Genomic DNA, 18,593 nt, shown 5'->3' on the forward strand with positions numbered 1-18,593 from the left:
GACATCGGGCTAGGAGAGAGGAAGACTGAAGGGGGAAGAGCAAGGTCAAAAAGACAAACTACCTATTTCAAGGTATTCTCAAGGGCCTCCCTGGTCTTCCTGCTTCTGTCCTCGTTATTGCCAAAGAATAAATTATAGACGGTGTGTGTGGTAAGAGAATAACAGTTAGCAAATTTATTGGCTCTCCTTTCTGCACAACCTTACTTTGTTCAGCATAGTTGCAATATATTCAAGTAAGGGTTCCAGTCCCCGTTACAATTAATGAGACTATGTTGGTAATTCACAGCTTTTGCATCTGACACCTGGGAACCAGATTTTGCTAACATGCTGTCATATACTCAAAGCTCCAGTCGTAAGAATTAACCTTTATTAAACTAACCAGTAATTAGCTTTGGGAATAGAAAGCCAAACAGATAAATAATACGGATTGTGTTTGCCGATCACTTTCTTACTGAGTAGTTTAAATCTCGAGCCATGACATCACCATGTACCGAGCAATTTGGCAATAATCATTTTGCAGTGAGATCTTTTATCACCAGTGTTAAGTGACAGTTTTCTGCACATTTATCCTGCTCAGCCATTTGTGGATTAAATAGGGTTGTAAGGCTCTTCAGAAACACCGAATCGGCTACGTGGAACCCACGTAGCAAGACTCTGAGTCTCAGGCTTCAGGAGAGTTTTGTACTAGCTCGTTCTCTCCACAGTAGGTCCTCAGACCCTAGAGAACATGTCTCCAGCATCATTGTGGCAAATGTGGGATTTCCCATCTTTGAGCCAAGGTTCTGGACAGATGGTCGCCCTTGGACTGGGTGATCTTTGCGGGGTGTCCCTGACTTTTCTCCCCAGAGAAGCAGAAGCTACAATCTAAGTTATCAACCAACCAGAAGCCAGTCTTGGTGAAGGATCTAAGAGTGTTACATATGAGAAATTTCCAAAACCCCAGAGTGGTGATGTTCAATCAATGGCAAGAAGAGGTATTCTGAATTATCTATGCTGATCCTTGGACAGCAGACACACAAATCCGGATCAGAAGGAACCTTGTCCACTTTGGAGAGTTTCTATTCAAATCTTGGCTCCAACACTTCTTAGCTGGGGGATCTTGGTCAAGTCATTTAACTGAGCTTCAGTTTCACCTATAAAATGGTGATAATTGTATTTTCAGCACCTACAAGATTTGTAAACCTTTCTCACTTGTGACTTTGTCCTTAATCTGGCTCCTTCTATCAATACAGATTGGGCAACAAGGTGATGATATGTGGATAATGTGCCTGGCCTGGATTCAGAAAGATTCCCCTTCCTGTTCCTTCTCCTGCTTCCTTAAGGGTAGCCAGCAGTAACTCATAACCCAGTTACAGTTAAGCAATTAATAGCAATTAGGATTTGGGGGAGGAAATGGGGTTAAGTGACTCACCCAGGGTCACACAAATATGTTTGAGACCCCATTTGAACTCACATCCTCCTGACTTTGGGGCCACTGTACCATCTAGCTCTCCCATCCATTCATTTTTACAAAGGGATATTTACTTAGAATATATAAGGAGAACAAAAGTATAAACATTTTCCCCATCCTTCAGGGGCACACTCTCCTCTCAAATTGCCAACTTTTACAGCCAGCACAGACAGCATTAAGGCCCCAAGGTCCAAGGAGTGACCATCAGGAGCCAGACTGAGGGGAACTGAGACAAGATTCATTTGGCAGGGTAAGAACCTGGCGGGACCAATACTAAGCTAAGTCTCAGCTCCCCCTGTCTCTGACTGCAAAATCAGACATGGACTCAACTCCAAGAAGTCCAGTTGCCCAGATAGCTTGGTATCCTGTGGCCTCCAGATTAACTGCCTTTGTCTAAAATTTTAAAAAGAGAGAGAGGCAAAGAAAGTACATCTATATTTACATGTAGCATGTCAGTCTCAGAGAGAGTGGGCCTGAGGTTCTTCTCTTATAGTACTGTCTCTGTGAGAGTCAAATCAAGACATTCAACAGAGAGATAAAGAGAGAGAGAGACAGAGAGAGACAGAGACAGAGAGACAGAGAGAGAGACAGAGACAGAGAGAGAGACAGAGAGAGAGAGACACAGAGAGAGACAGAGAGAGAGAGAGAGACAGAGACAGAGACAGAGACAGAGAGACAGAGAGAGAGAGAGACAGAGACAGAGACAGAGAGACAGAGAGACAGAGACAGAGAGACAGAGAGAGAGAGACAGAGACAGAGAGAGAGACAGAGAGAGAGAGACACACAGAGAGAGAGAGAGACAGAGACAGAGAGACAGAGAGAGAGACAGAGAGAGACACACAGAGAGAGAGACAGAGAGAGACACACAGAGAGAGAGACAGACAGAGACAGAGCCAAACACAGAGAGACTGACAGTCAGGCAGAGTGAGAGATAGAAACAAAGACAGACACAGACAGTCAGAGACACACAGAGTTAGACAAAGACACAGAAACAGACAGAGACAAAGAGACAGAAACAGAAAGACAGAAAGAAAGACAAGGACAGAGACAGACAAACAGAAAAAGACAGAGAGACAGAGACAGACAGAAAAAGACAAAGACTGGGAGAGATAGAGACAGAAAGACACAAAGAGAAAGACAGAGACAGAGACAGGGGCATAGAGAGACAGACAGAAACAGAGAGATGGAGGCAAAGGGAGACAGAGTGAAGACAGAAGTTAAGTCCTACCTCGGAGCTGGGCTGTGCAGGTTTTTAAGTGCCAAAAAGAAATCTGTTTGTTTTCTTAGAGGCAATGAGTAGCCATTGGAATTTACTGAGCAGAGGAATTGCAAGACTTTTCTTACCTGGCAGACCTAGGAACAGTAAATCAAAGTTGCAGAAACTCATACTTCAAGCCATTAAAAGGAGGCCCTTTTTTCTCCTTCAGCTCTGTGCAGTAATGTGATGGGCTTCTTTACAAACTAGTGTCTGACCATAGGCTGGAGATCCATGTGTGTTAGGGGGGGATTCTCGCTGGCAGGGAAACTTCGAAAGCTCCCCAATTCCCTTAGGCCCTAGGGTGTTATGACTTCTCGGGCATCCTGGGAACTGCACCCCCAAACTCCCTCCAAAGCCACTAATAGAGGGGAAAGATTTTATCTAATAAGAAAAAGATGTAGGGTTTCAGTCCCATCCCCCTTAGCCTAGAAAATTCCTGTGGCTTCAGGAAGAAGGCAAGCTTTGTACTTCTCCTCATATTTATTTCCTCAGTGTATTTCCCATAATTTGAAAAGATTAAAGATTTAGTCTCCTTTTATTACACTGTGCTTTCCCATTTTATTATGCATTCCTGATGTATCTGCTTGTCTCCCTCTGGCTCAGTTCCAGAGCCTTTTATCTATTTACAATGGGAACACTGTGGGTGGGGCTCCCTTAACACTGTGTCCAAGTCCTTTAAATATGTGTAAACCAAATTTCTATTTGACCTAATGTGTGATTTCTCATAATGTTTTGCCTTCATTTCATAATTGTTCTCCATTCAGCACTGGTGCCAAATTTGTCTGTGCCCTTCGACTGGGGAAGGGATACGAGCAAGGTGTCAAAGCTTCAAATAAATGGCAAACTTTTCCCCCTCTGAGGCAATTAGGGTTAAGTGACTTGCCCAGGGTCACACAGTATTAAGTGTCGGAGGCCAGATTTGAACTTAGATCCTCCTGACTTCAGGGCTGGTGCTCTATCCATTATACCAACTATTTTCCACTAGCAACTGTTTTTTGAGGAAAAGAGCTGTCTCTTTAAGGAAACTCTATGGTCAATCATCATGTGATTCATTCTGTTGTCAAAAGGACCCCTTGGAACCCAACAGGATTGGGGAATAAGCCCAGGGTGAGCTGCTGCTGCCCAATGCATGGTTAGAGATTTCTTAACAAGATATTTCACCCCTCCTTTCACCCTATTTTGACATTATCTTTGGAAGCCTAACTTCTCATACTTCTCACAGTTCAACAAACAAATCATTCTGTCATTCATTCAATGAACATTTATCCAACCTTGATCAGCATATTGTACTTAGTACTGATAATAGACTCATAACTTCAGGATTGAAAAGGATGGAAGAGGTCATCTGGTCTACATTTTACAAATCAGGAAACTGAGACTCATTTTGGAAGTTAATTAACTCACCCAAGATCATCTTAGAAGCAAGATTTGAACTCTTGTTATTTAACTCCTGAAAGAGTTGTTTGTTTTTTTTCTTCACAAAACTACACATTTTATAATTTTTCCTTCTAAACCCCTATCCAATTTATCTTTATTAATATATTAGCTTTTTTTTCCCTGTAGGAGATTTATACCAAGTGAAATATAGTTGTCTAATAATAAAGCCCTTAGAGAAAACCCAAGACATTTTCTACAGGTATTCAATTACTCAGAGACATGGAGGATCACCAAAGTAATATCAATGTAAAAAAATTGAGGCTTTGTTTCAAGAAAAAATTGGGAATTATTAAAAGGATAGGACTGGATCTGGAATTTCACTGGTATAAAGAATCTCTTCTACTAATGTCGATTGGCATTTATCTGCTCTGAAACTTGGTCTTAGAAAAATGCTTAGAGCACTGAGAAGGTTCAGGTCTTGGCCAGGGACACACACCCAGTATGAAGAAGCAAAATTTGAATGCAGATCTTCCTGGCTTCCCTCTCAGGATTATTAAAAGCCACCTACAATTTCTCAAATGTAATTCAGTTCCCGGGGGCTTCTGGGACCCTAGGCTTCTAACTGATGAGAATTTATCTTACATTGGCTGTACCCACGTTCAATACGCTACTTCCCAGTCATCTCTCTGTAATGCTGACTCATTCCTCACCCCTTTCCAAATCTAGTTATGAGGACAGTAATCAAACCAACACAGCCATTCCTCAAAAGGACATATAGATCAATTGCCCTTTGACTCCAATCACCATTCCTCTGACTCACCTGCCCAAGATATTTCCCCTTCCATATATTAGCAGAGCCCCTGGCATAGAAAGCACGTAATAAATGTTTATTGATTAACTGATTGATTTTCCTATAAGTATTGTCTTCTCCTCCTTGAAGGTAAGCTTTAGAGGCTTGAATTTGTATCCCTTACAGTTAGCACATAGGAAGCCCTTTAATAAGAATTTTGTCATTCATTCATTAATTCCATGCCATTCTACTCTTGTTTTTCAATTCTAGCCCCATTCCATTGTCCATTTACAAAGCCTTTCTAAAATATGTGGATCAATGGACCAACTCTATGAGTTGTTTAACCAACTACATATCAAAGTCTGGATTGTAGGAATCTTTTATCCACTTAGTGTTTTCTATGGACAGTCAGGTCAAAACTCTTTTAAGTGGTAATCGATCTCATTTAGGAGATAATACAAGAGACATAGATCATGGTAATGCTAAATAATTATCTGTTCGGTGAATAACTGGGCAGTCCTAATGCTTCCCGAGTCTAAGTTAGATTTCTCTGAGCCATGGTCATGGAGCTAGACCATGTCTGCCATTTTTACTTAGATCTGAAGCTGAACCACTAGCATCTTTTATCCCATCTCTTCACAGTTTCCTACACAGAAAGATGGGTCTGGCTCCACGCTTTCCCAACACTGGCTCTATCTTCTGTTTTCCAGGTTCATCCCACTGGTAGGCTTATAATCATTGCCACACATAGCCAACCTAGTATTTTTCTGTCTTTGTTACTCCATGCACCATTTCTATCTAGAGACCCTAGAAACACTCAGGTGGCTCAATGGATAGAGTGCTCCATTGGATTGGAATCAGAAAAACCTGAGTTCAAATCTGGCCTCAGAAACTTATTAGCTGTGTGACTTTGGGCAAATCACTTCAACTCTATCTGCCTCAGTTTCCTCAATTCTAAAATGGACATCATAACAGTACCTACCTTCCAGGATTGATGTGAGAAGCTAATGACATAATAATTTGTAAAGTTCTTAACACAATGGCTGCCACATAGTGGAAACTAAAAAAAGCTTATTCCTCTATGTAATCCCTCCACTCTAAGTAAAACATATGTTCCTTACATATGGTGGTAAATCCATTAATTTCATCCCAAATATTTATAGAGATGCACATTTTATCACAATAATACGTAGAGCTGTTATGGGCCACAAAATGTTTAACTGGCCAGAGTGTAAAAAGAACATAAATTAGGCATCTGCAGATATGAGACTTCTGTTCAATCTTCTATTTGAAATGTCTGACCCAAACCCACTTAGCATTTCAAGGGTGTTACAAATCAGAATATACTTACTCTTTAAAAACAATGGTATAGTGAAAAGAGCCCTAAACTAGGAAAGAGGAGCAACCTCCTCTTCCTTTCCTTTCTTTTCTCCTTCCTTTCTCCTCCTTCTTTTACTTCTTCTTCCTTCTCTTCTCCTTTTCTTTCTTCTTTTCCTCCTCTTCCTCCTTCTTTTTCTCCTACTCTTCTTTCTCCTCTTCCTTTTTCTTCTCCTTCTCCTCCTACTTCTACTTCTGCTTCTTCCACTATTACTACTACTTCTACTAATGATAATAATAAGAAAAACACAATAATAACAATAGCAAGCCATTATATGGCATATTTAGGTTTGTAAAACTCTTCCTAACTACCTTATTTTTTCCTCACAACAAGCCTGAAAAGTAGGTGCTATTACCATGGCTATTTTACAGATGGGAAGCAGGAGAAAAAAAAAAAAAAAGCAGTCAAGTAATTTGCCCCAAATCATACAGCTAATAAAAATCTGAGGGCAGATTTGAACTCAGGTCTTCACAACTCTAGCTATAGAATTGTATCCATTCAACCAGCTAGCGAACTCTTTCTTGTCTTTGTAATTCCAGAGAAATCCTTAGGAATCATAGAATACTAAAATATTATTTATGGAAGGGATCTTTGAGATCTCTTTGTTCCACCCATTTTAAAAGTTAAAATACTAAGGCACAGAGAAGAAGAAATCATTTTTCCCAGGTCATGAGGTTCTTAAAGTGCTTCAAGATTGGGGACTGGAACTCAGGTACCCTGACTCTAAGTGGAGAGCTTTAATCACCAGAGCCCATTTTCTCTTTTTTAAAATGAAACAAATAATCTCTAAGGTTCCTTTTAGCTCTACAAATTTATGATTTATGGAATTATGGAACTAAAATGAGAATGGTTCTCAGAGACTTTCTCTTTTTACAGAAGAATAAATTAAGACTGAGGAGGATTAATTGGGTTGCCTGAGGTCAAAAAGATACTCAGAGGATTTGAATCCAGAACACTAGAGTCAGAGCTTTCTGTTATAGTTAATCATACCAACTTTTGTTTTTTAAGAAGGCAATCATGACTCAGTGACTTTCACATGGTCACGCAGGTAATAAGTGTCTGAAGCTAGATTTGAACTCAGGTCCTCCTGATTCCAGGGTCCGTGCCTAAACATTATACCATCTACTGCCCCATAGCCATAAAATCTTAAATTTATGTCTTCAAAAAGGATATTGGTTTGACTACTCATACTAAGCATGAACTGTGAATGAGATTGCCGCTAGTAAGCCTTCCCCTTTAGTCATTATGTAGGTTATTGGTATATAGTTTACATCATTTATCTGTGAATATGGATGCCCATAGTAGAATGCCAGCTCTTTGTGGGAAGAGATTATCTTGCTTTTGTATTTGTAGAAGTGAGGTCTAACACACAGGAAATGGCAGAGAAATTAGACTTGAGATTTCACTATTTTTAGGAATTTCTGATAAAGAAACCTCATCTTAGAGGGCTGCAACTAGTTGAGGTTGAGTGACTTGCTCAAGATCAAGCAGACAGTATGTTGAACTTGAACCCATGATTTCCTGTCTCTGAAGTCAGTTCTCTCTCCATTCATCATGCTACCTTTTTTCCCTGGGAGTACTTAACAAATGCTTGTTGACTGATAATCAATTGATAATAAGCTGGGAGAGAGAGGAAAAGCAACAAGCATTTATTAAGCACTTTCTGTCTGCCGGGAGCTTTACAAATATGATACCATTCGATCCTCATAACAATCCTGTAAGGGAGGTGCCCTTATTAGTCCCATTTTACAGTTGAGGAAACTGAGGCAGACAGAGGTGAAGTGAATTATCCAAGATTACCATATCATAAGTGTCTGAGGCAGATTTGAATTCAGATCTTCCTGACTCCAAGCCCAGTGCTATAACCACTGCTCCACCCAGCTGGATGAGACCTTAAAAGTCACCATGAGAAAAGTCTATAACAAATAGTCATCCAGACCCCACTTGTAGACCCTCTTGATTGGAACGCCCTATCATTCCATTCTATGCTCGAGCAACCTTTATTGTTAGCAAGTTTTCTAGTGGAAATTCACTTTTCTTCAACTTCCAGAGAATGTCAAGATGGCCTAGGAGGTGGCCACTAATAAACAGGAACAGGATCAGTAGGGACCAGCTGAAGGCATCTCAATTAGGTTGGAAATACAAGCTATTTTTGGAGATAGGAGATTAATTATCTTAAGAGCAGCAGAACAAGGGAGAATCTGAGGCTTGAAGACCATTGGCCCAATACCAACAGATGAGTTCGAGATGTTTTTGCTGCTGCTAAAAATGTCTGAATCATCCTGGGTCTTGTGAAAGAGAGGGTTCCGTACAATAAGCCCTGCTTCAGTAATCTGCGAACAGGAGGCCTTGGGAATTGCCACTTGCAGCGACAGGGATGGAAGGAGGAGGCTTTGAGTTGGGAAGTCAGTCACAGTATGATTTTAAAGAAATAAATTAGCTTCAGGCTGAAAACTACTGGGCAGCCACATGCATGACAACAGCCCATGGATCTCCTTTACAACATGTCTCTATATTTTTAAGGATCCAAACAATGCAGCTAATGTATGGCTTGCACTTGCCAAGAGCTGGGGCTATAGAGACCAAAAAAGAGTGAAATGACCCCTTAACCCTCAAGGAGCTTCTGCTGTGGGTAGAAGGCTGAACCCAAAGTCAAGAAGCCCAAAGTTCCACCTCAGTCACTTCTTAGCTGTGTGAATCTGGGCAAGTCAATTTCTCAGCCTTATTTTCTTCATCTGTTAAAATGGGTATAATAATAATATTTGCCTCCAAGGGTTTTTATGCGGATCAAGTAAATCACTATATGAAAAATGTTCTATTTTCCAAGGGGGCTGTGTCAGGTACTGAGGGAGCAAAGACAAAAAAGTGAAATTGTCCCTTCCTTCAGAGGGTTTGTCCAGTGGATATTGGACTTGAGGTCAAGAAGATCTGGTTTCGAACCTTCTGCTTGTATGACTCGGGATGGATCATTTTGCTTCTCTGGGTCTCCATTTGTTCCCCCAGCAAAATGGGGATGATTCACTTTTTCTGGAGCATAGGAAATTGCTCAGTACTTTTTAATGATCTCAGGCTTCTTTCTGATATAAAGGCTAATATTTTTTCAATATGCCTATTCCTTTGATGAGTCAATATATCTAGAAATCAGTGACTATCATTGTCTCTCAAGGGACAGACACAGGAAACTTGTCACCCCTTCCCCACAGAGTTATTGTAAAGTTCAAATAAAATAAGATGGAATAAGTTCTGAAGACTTTAAAGTGCTATATAAATGTCAGTTATTATGATTGTTATCCTACAGGATGCCTTAAATCCAGCTTGGGAAAATCACCTTTTCTCTCCTCTAGTGCAAATGTATGTACCATTAGCTCATACACTTTTTCCTTTCCCCTATCCTTTCCAATGTAAATGGTCCCAATGGTGCCAATGTTCTAGACCTTAGAGTCTTACTAAAATAGAAAGTTTCCTATCTAATAATTTGAGTCTAGCTAATGCAAGCCCCTTCTATGAAAACATGTGAGCTGATTTTCTTCTTCCATAAACTTTTTCATGGTAAGGGAAAATATAACTTGAGTCAATCCAACAAAGCAATCATTCACCAAACACTCATTGATAGAGAAGCAAGAAAGGAAGGGAAGGAGGGATATAGGAAGGAATGAAAGGGAGAGATGAAGGAAGGCAGGAAAAGATGAAGAAAGGAAAGGAGGGCAGAAAGCAGGAAGAAGAGGAAGGAAGAAAGAAAAGAAGGAAGGAAGAAAGAAAAGAAGGAAGGAAGGATGGAAGGAAGGAAGGAAGGAAGGAAGGAAGGAAGGAAGGAAGGAAGGAAGGAAGGAAGGAAGGAAGGGAAAGAGGAATAAAGAATTTATTAAATATATGCTATATGTAAAGCATTGATCTAGACACTAGAGATACAAGGAAAAAAAATAAAATATTCCATTCCCTAAAGGAGCGCCCTACTGGGGTATACACATAAGTATATATAATAAATAGGAACTGGACTTGTGATTTCAAGTGAGGCGACTCCCTCTCCCAAACGCAGACATTCCCTTCCCTGTAGCTTCTAGATATGTCATGTAGAGAGGAGGTTCAGTCATCAGGAAGTGGGTAGCACAGTGGCTAAAGTGCCCAAACTGGAGTCAAGGAAATCTCAGTTCAAATCCAACCTCAGATAATTAGTAGTTGTATGACACTAGACAACTCACAACCTCTGTTTTCCTCATCTATAAAATGGGGATGATAACAGCACCTACCTTCCAGATTATTGTATCAAATGAGAAAATATAAAGTGCTCTGCCTTCCTCAAAGTGCCATATAAAGATGAGCTGTGATTACTGCTGACTTGCTTAAGATCAAATGACTAGTTCTGTGTGAGAGCTGCATCCAGGTGTTCCTGCTTCTGAGGATAATTCTATATCTGCAATATCATGTTGCTGCTCTTAACCAAATGCATGCAGACTAAATAGAAAAGTAATTTGGAGGTGGGAGGAAGCACTAGGAGCTGAGAGCATCAGGATGGCTCTCTTGTAGAACACTTCACTGGAGCTGAGATTTTGAAGGAGGCTGGGGATAGAGAGAGGAGTTTATTTGACACCTGGAGGCAGAACTGGTATAAAAGCACGGAGATGAGAGATGGGAGATGACCTATATGAGGAATGGCAAGCAGAAAGAAGAAGCTGTGATTGTCATTAATGTATAATGAGAAACTACCATGTATGAGGCACTTTCCATTTATGAAAATGGAAAGAGAAAAGGAAACAGTCCTTGATCTCAAGGACCTTACATTGTGTTGTTATTTAGTTATTTCGTGTCTGATCCTTTGTGATCCCATTTAAAGTCTTCTGGGCAGAGATAGAGAGTGGGTTGCCATTTCCCTCTCCAGCTTATTTGACAGATGAGGAAGCTGAGGCAAATAGGGTGAAGTGACTTACCCAGCATTACTTAGCTAGTATCTGAGTCAGATTTGAACTCAAGTCTTCCTGTGTCATCCAGCTGCCTACCTTATGTGGGGGGAGGAGGGGAACCTGAACACAAGTAAATATAAAGTAGACACAAAGTGAGGAGAGAGGGCATTCCAAGCATGGGGAGACAGTCTGTGCAAAGAAATCGAGATGAGAGATGGAATATTGTGAACAGTCTGCTTTGGTTGGAGGAAATAAGATAGGAGGAGTACTTGGAAATCAGACTGTCAAAAGTCAGGCTGAGGGATTTGTGTTTTATCTCAGAAGGGAATAGGGAGCCATTGAAGTTTTTCATCTGATGGGAAGGGTGGCAACATTATCACTTCTGTGTTTTAATGTGCATGTGTGTATGTGTGTGTCTATGTGTAGGGTCAGAGAAGGGGAAAATAAAATAAAAAGTACATAGTAGGGAACAAAAGAAAACCAACAGAGAAGCAAAGCTGGGCCACTTTGAAAACAATGGGTAGTATTTATTATATAGATTTTCTTGAAAATGAAATTTATTGTTTTATATTGAATCATTCTGCTTATTCTTACATTCTGCTGTATTCACACTATTTTTTTTAATTTTGTATTTAAGTTTAAAATTTTAAAAATTGCCAAACTCATCAGATATTTAAGATTTGGGGATCATTTCAAGAAAAGAACATCAGATTGACTGCTATGTGAAATCTGGAGGTACGAGAGACAATTAGTAATATTTTTCCATTTCTTAAACTCCCAATTTCAACTTCAACTCCAGTTCCCCAGTTCCCTGCCCCTAAGGATGAGCACATGCATGCACACTTAATTTTTAACTTTATTGAAAAAAATTAGGTCCATCCAGGAGAAGCTACCTTAACTTCCCACCTCCCAGTCTTGCAACTTCCCATCTTCCTTGCCCATTCTCCCATCATTTCCTCTGATCTCAGAGGGAGAAGTGTCCCTACTGTTCATGAAGGCAAATCTTTCTCCCTGCGCTTTTCATCATCTTCCTTGACATCTCTCCCAGGATCTTGCTCCAGGAATCTGCCTCCATCCATCATGCATTAGTTACCACTCCCTCACCATAGGGCTGCCTATAAACATGCTCAACTCTTCTCAATCTTAATTAAAAAACAAAAACCTTCCATTTTCCATTCTGTCTCAAATCATCTACATCATTCGTATCAAGGTCAAATAAAAAGGGGGGGGGCCACTGAATGACCTAGTATTCCTAGTGGCCACATACTGACTTAGAAAAGCACGTATTCATATTAGCTTTGTACGAAACAATATAACACAATGCAATAAAATACTCCTTGCAGATGTTAGTTTTTAAAATTTTTGTTAAATATTTCCCAATTATATTTTAATCTGATTTCCTGGATTTCATACTTCTATGAAATTACTGCCATATTTCCCATTGCTTTTCACTCTAAATTGCTTTTTAAAAGTTGTCTGCAGGACCAGTTAGATGGCACAGTGGATGGAGTATTGGCCCTAGAGTTCAAATCTGGCTTCTCACACTTACTAGCTGTGTGGCCCTATGAAAGTCACTTACCTCTGCTTGCCTCAAAAAACAAAACAAAACAAAACAAAAACAAAAACAAACAAAAAAAAACAGTTGTCAGTACCTGAAGTTTCTCATTTCTCTGCAACTCCTTCTAAAAAGCAATTGATATCCCAATTTCACCATCCTTCTTTAATTTCTTCTGATATCACAAGCATACAGTGGAGAAATCTCACTGTCCAGCTAGCATTCCTAACCTAACCTAACATCATTCCCCATAATGATCTTTTGCAGCTATACTTAGTATAAGGACACTGTCAGACTTAAAAGTCAAGTACACCTACATTTGAATCTTGCCCTCAGACACTTACTAGCTGTACAACCTGGGCAAGTCATGTCATTTCTCTAAGCCTCAGTCTTCTCATCTATAAAATGGGATAATAATAGCCCCAATCTCAGAAGGTATTGATAAGATCAACTTAGGGAATACTTGGGGAAAAAGTTTTTGTAAACCATAAAATGTTTAATAATTGACATATATATAGATATCTATATAGATATCTATATAGATATCTATATATATATCTATATAGATATATATAGATATCTATATAGATATCTATATATATATCTATATAGATATATATATAGATATATATATATATTGTGATCCTGGAGTCAGAAAGACCTAAATTCAAATTCAGCCTTGGACACAACTTCCTAGCTCTATGACTCTAGGCAAGTCACTTAACCCCAATTGCCTCGAAAAAAAATCAAAACAAAACAAAAAGAAAAGCAACAGAATGTGAGCTCCTTGAGGGCAGGAAGCACAGGATTTTTTTTTTTAATGGGGCAATTAGATGACAGAGTGGATAGAGTCTTGGCTCGAGTCACAAGGATAATATGTTGTAGTCTATTTACCCACATCATCTTCCATGTATCTTTCCATTGCCCTCTGTGTGATAATAATATTAATTCTTCAGAGACTATAATATTCTATGTCTTCCCCATATATCACAACACTGTACAAAGTTGGTATTTAAAATGTAGGCCTCTATTTTTTATGGGGCATTTATCCTTGGTAGCTAAGCCCTATTGAATTTTTAAATTACCACTCCCTTCTGCTACTTATTTTTTTTACCACCATCCCTAAAACAAATCCCCATTAACGCCCAATTGGATTATTGTAACAGCTTCTAAGAGGTCTCCTTGCCTTCTCTTCTTTCTTCCAATCCATCTTTTGGATTATTGATCTCTAGATGGAAGTGACCTTAGAAATTACAGATGTCAAACTGAGAAATGAGCACTGCAAACCCCGTAATGTGCCCAAACCGGATTAAAATGTAATTGGGAAATGTTTAACCAAAAAAAAAAAAAACCCCCAAAAAATGCAGCATAAGTGATGTTAATTTGTGGGTTTTCTAAATCAACATCTCACCTGCAGAAATTTATTTCTGTTTGAGTCTGACATCACTGCTTTTAAAGTAGGTCTGCTCCAAATCCCTCATTTTATAGATGAAGAAACTGTGATCCAGAGAAGGAAAGAAAAATTGCTCACTTAGAGGTAGCAAGTGGAAAAGGGGGAATTTGAATTTTGAAGCCAAAAACTAAGCTGCTTCCCACTGTGCAATTTCTGTCCTTTCTTATTGTAATTATTTTCTGTTCGAGTGTCATAAACTTTTAGTTTATGGAAAGTTATGTAAGTTGCATCGCTCCCTTAGTACCTAGCACATTTCTCTATCTTAGACAGCGTTTAATAAAAACATTGAATTTAGTTGAATCCCTGACCCAAAAAGAAGCATTTTCTCTGGGGCAAATGAATGTCTGAGTATCATGACTTCTTGACATTCCTGGTCTACTACCTGGGCTTTCTGTCCAAGGTCCTGACTATTTTCCAACCTTCACCTTTTTCCTAACTTCTAGCTCCTTAAGACCTTGGTCTTAAGTGTTTTTCTTGGCCCTTGAATGCCTTCCTTTTCTCTGGACTATCCTGCCTCTGAACTGCTCACTTTGGCTGCCCTCCTGTCTCTCTATCTTAAATGCTGTCTTCCAAGGATTCCCTGCCTCTTTCCAAGGATTCCCTACTTCCAGAATGTTTTTAGTGACTGACTTTCAATGTTGTGTTGCACTCATGCTTGCTCTTGGCTTTCTTGGTCCCAATTACACCATGCTCCAACAATTAATGTCTGTCAAGGGGCCTTTCTTAATTATTATCCCCTCCTGTTCTCCCTCCCCTCTTGTCTTATTCCCATCTTCCCTCCCATCCCACCTATCCTCCTCTATTCCTTTCTTTTCATCCCTTTATACTTTTCTTTTCAAATATTCCTTGAATCAGGTTTCTTTATTCAGAGTGATTTTAAACTGCAATTACTTTAATGAGAGATAACTATCTTCTGAGCTGCCTGACTACCTCAAATTTCTATAGATATTAGCTTTCGCCCAGGCTTGCACAATAACGCAGCTGATGTTCTCCTATACTTCCTTCTAGAGGCCATTGCTCCTTGAGGGAGGGGAGGAATAGTAAAACAAAAGCTCAGCCATTAATAGACCACCCACACCTACCTGTCTCACACCCTATTTCCCCTTAAGATTCTATTATCCTTCCATCATGCTTCCTTAGAGAGTGGGTGAGTGGGTGGCAAGGCAGACCATTAAGCATTTTCTAGATCTCTTAGTTTTCTCTTGGTTTCACCTTCCCAATATTTAAAATGGGTGTAATACTTTTCCCTTCCTCCCAAGGTCATCATAAAGATCAAGTGAGATAACAAAGAAAAAAAAGCATTTTTGTAAATTATAAAGCACCATACCAAGGTGAGATCCAGAATTAGTGTGTTGCTATAATTAATATAACTTTTTATTATTCTTGCTTTGAAAATAATTAACTGTGTGAACCATGGTGAGTCAGTTATAAAAGATGAGTCAATGTGAAATCCTCTGTTTGCAGTTCAAAACCTTTCAAAATTTTTCCCTGTGTCTTTCCAGTATTTTTTAGACATTACAAGACCCACCACATATACACAACTATGCTGAGATCCAGTGACACTGGCCTTCTTCCTGTTCCTTAAACATGAACCATCTCTCTAATCTGAATGCTTTTTTCTGTTACCCCATATCTGTAATGCTCTTCTTCTGTCCCTTCAACACCCGCCTAAAATCTCACCATTTACAGGAAGCCTCTCCTGATCTTCCTTAATTTCTGTTTTTTCCTCTGCTGATTGTTCCCAATTTTTTCTGTCTGTGGGTTGTTTGTATTTAGTTGTTTACCTACTGACTTCCCCATTAAACTGTGAGTTCCTGGAAAACAAGAGTTGTCCTTTGCCTTTCTCTGTGTCTAGAGTAAGCACTTAATCATTTATTTTTTCCTCCCAGACTAGCCATGTCCATGCCTCCCATCCTTGCCATATGACCAACTCATCTTATCTTTTTTTATTCATTCTTTTCCTATCATTCATTTCCTCAATTCCAGCTTTTACTCCTTTTCTTCTTTGGAGTTTCTTATTAATCATATGTTGTAGCTTCTCACCTCCCACATACTGCTTGTTGTCCTCTGTATAATATTCATTTTTAATTTTTCAGAGATTTATGCATTTTTGCGCCTACATAAAAACATCTGTAGAATGTCTGGATTTAAAAAAAAAAAAAAAACACATTTGTAGGAGAAGTTCCTAGTCATTAAAGGAACTTTGCAATTAATTTTTCTAAAGGCAATAAAGAACTGTATCCAGGGAGCCCTAAATAGAAATCAAGGAGTGACTCATAGACTGCAAAGTTATTTCCATAGTGTAAAATTTGGAAACTGAGGCACAAGAGTAGACTGGATGAATGAACTTCTTGTATATGGGGAGGGAGATCCCTTTAGATTTTTTTGACCCCAGAAATTTTATGAAGTCAGTTGCTGCTAATCAAATTACTCTGCCTTTCCTATTTCTTCTTTCAGATGAAACGACTTTTGAAGCCGGAGTGAAAGTTCAGATTCACAGTCAGTCTGAGCCACCCTTTGTACAGGAGCTAGGCTTTGGCGTGGCACCCGGATTCCAGACTTTTGTGGCCACACAGGAACAGAGGGTAAGTCGGGAGTTCACTAGTGCATCTGGTCAGTGATTCTGGACATACTGGCGTTTTCTCATATAGAGGGAAAGGAACCAGACTTGGAGTCAGAGAACCTAGCCTGTCACTAACAGGCTGGATGTCTTTGATCAAAGCATGTAATCTCTCTGAGCCATATGTAGCTTCTTCATCTGTAAAATGCTAGTATTGCATTTTAACATCCCTTATAGAGCTAATTTATCAAAATTAAATGAAATATTTATTTGTTGTTGCCGTTGTTTTTCCCTCTTTGGTTAGACTATGAGTTGAAGAGAGAAAAGGAAGAGGGCATGAGGGAAAAAATGGAGATCCAATCTTAGACATGTGGCTCTGAGTGGACCCGGTTTTCCTCCCAGTAGGCCAGGTCCATTCTGCCAGTTCCTGAAAGTAGAGTGTGATGAAATCAGTTTATTTCCTCTTTAATTCACTAGCTATTTACTTTCTTTTGAAAATGTTTCCTTCTGTTGTTAGGGATGTGCTCATTCTGAGCTTTCTGGAACCCTTTGTAAAGCCAGTTGCTAAGATGTTGCTAAGAGAAATTGGCTAATCAAAGCTGATAAGCAGCTCCAGTTATAATATGAAAATGTAACTTAACCAGATAGGTCTTGGCCTGAGTAAAAGAAGGAAAGATGTCATACTTTCCTAGAGAGTATAAAGTAGATAAATGCCTTTTTCTAACTGGAGAATATTCTCCTAGAGAGAAAAATGGAACAATGGCTCCTTTAGATTAAAGAAAAAGAGACATGATATCTTTGCCCTTTCCTAGTGAAGAGGCCATGTGAAGCTTCCTTATAGGGAGAAAGAAAGAAAGAAAGAAAAAAAGAAAGAAAGAAAGAAAGAAAGAAAGAAAGAAAGAAAGAAAGAAAGAAAGAAAGAAAGAAAGAAAGAAAGAAAGAAAGAAAGAAAGAAAGAAAGAAAGAAAGGAAGGAAGGAAGGAAGGAAGGAAGGAAGGAAGGAAGGAAGGAAGGAAGGAAGAAAGAAAGAAAGAAAGAAAGAAAGAAAGAAAGAAAGAAAGAAAGAAAGAAAGAAAGAAAGAAAGAAAGAAAGAAAGAAAGAAAGAAAGAAAGAAAGAAAGAAAGAAAGAAAGAAAGAAAGAAAGAAAGAAAGGAAGAAAGAAAGGAAGGCAGGAAGGAAGAAAGAAAAGAGGGAGGGAGGAAGGAAGGAAGGAAGGAAGGAAGGAAGGAAGGAAGGAAGGAAGGAAGGAAGGAAGGAAGGAAGGAAGGAAGGAAGGAAGGAAGGAAGGAGGAAAGGAGAAAGGAAAGGAGGAAAAGAGGAAGGGAGGAAGGGAAGGAGGAAAAGAAGAAGGGAGGAAGGGAAGGAGGGAAGGAGGAAAGAAGGGAAGGAGGAAAGGAGGGAAGGAGGAAAGGAGGAAAAAAGGAAAGAAGGGAAGAAGAAAGGAAAAGATTTTAGATTAGATTAGAAAGCAAAAAAAAAAGATAAATATGAGGAAAATTGCTTTGCTTTTCTATCTTTATAGCTAAGAGATCAAAAATAGGATAGGACAGGTTAGTAAAAATAGTCAATAGGCTTTAACACTCTACAGACCTGAATATTTAGAGAGGGATTCATCATGATAAAAAGAGGCCTGACTGAGAATCAGTCTAGATCCTACTCCTCATAGAGCCCTAGTTCTAATTGCATCTCTTAGATAGTCCTTTCTATGGATATTAGGAGTTGTCTGAATTCCCTTCTACCTCAGACTCATATTTTAAGTGGGTAAGAGAAAATTCTGACTTGATTGTGCAGCCTCCTAAAAAGATCCAGTATTCTCTCTCTTAACAGAAGGGCAAGAATAATGAAAGGAAAAAAAAAACCAAAACACCTAGGA

The 18,593-nt window shown here is 39.3% G+C and overlaps 1 protein-coding gene across 1 annotated transcript in view; it reads left to right on the plus strand.

The window, feature by feature from the left end:
- Nucleotides 1-18,593, plus strand: part of LOC141540031 (acid-sensing ion channel 2-like) — a 333,134-nt gene that overhangs the window by 236,727 nt on the left and 77,814 nt on the right. Inside the window, exon 3 of the mRNA XM_074263595.1 lies at nucleotides 16,617-16,744. Coding sequence (XP_074119696.1) covers nucleotides 16,617-16,744 — 128 coding nt within the window. The remainder of the gene's footprint in view (nucleotides 1-16,616; nucleotides 16,745-18,593) is intronic.

This window comes from Sminthopsis crassicaudata, chromosome 4, assembly GCF_048593235.1.
Source record: "Sminthopsis crassicaudata isolate SCR6 chromosome 4, ASM4859323v1, whole genome shotgun sequence".
Classification (NCBI taxonomy): domain Eukaryota; kingdom Metazoa; phylum Chordata; class Mammalia; order Dasyuromorphia; family Dasyuridae; genus Sminthopsis; species Sminthopsis crassicaudata.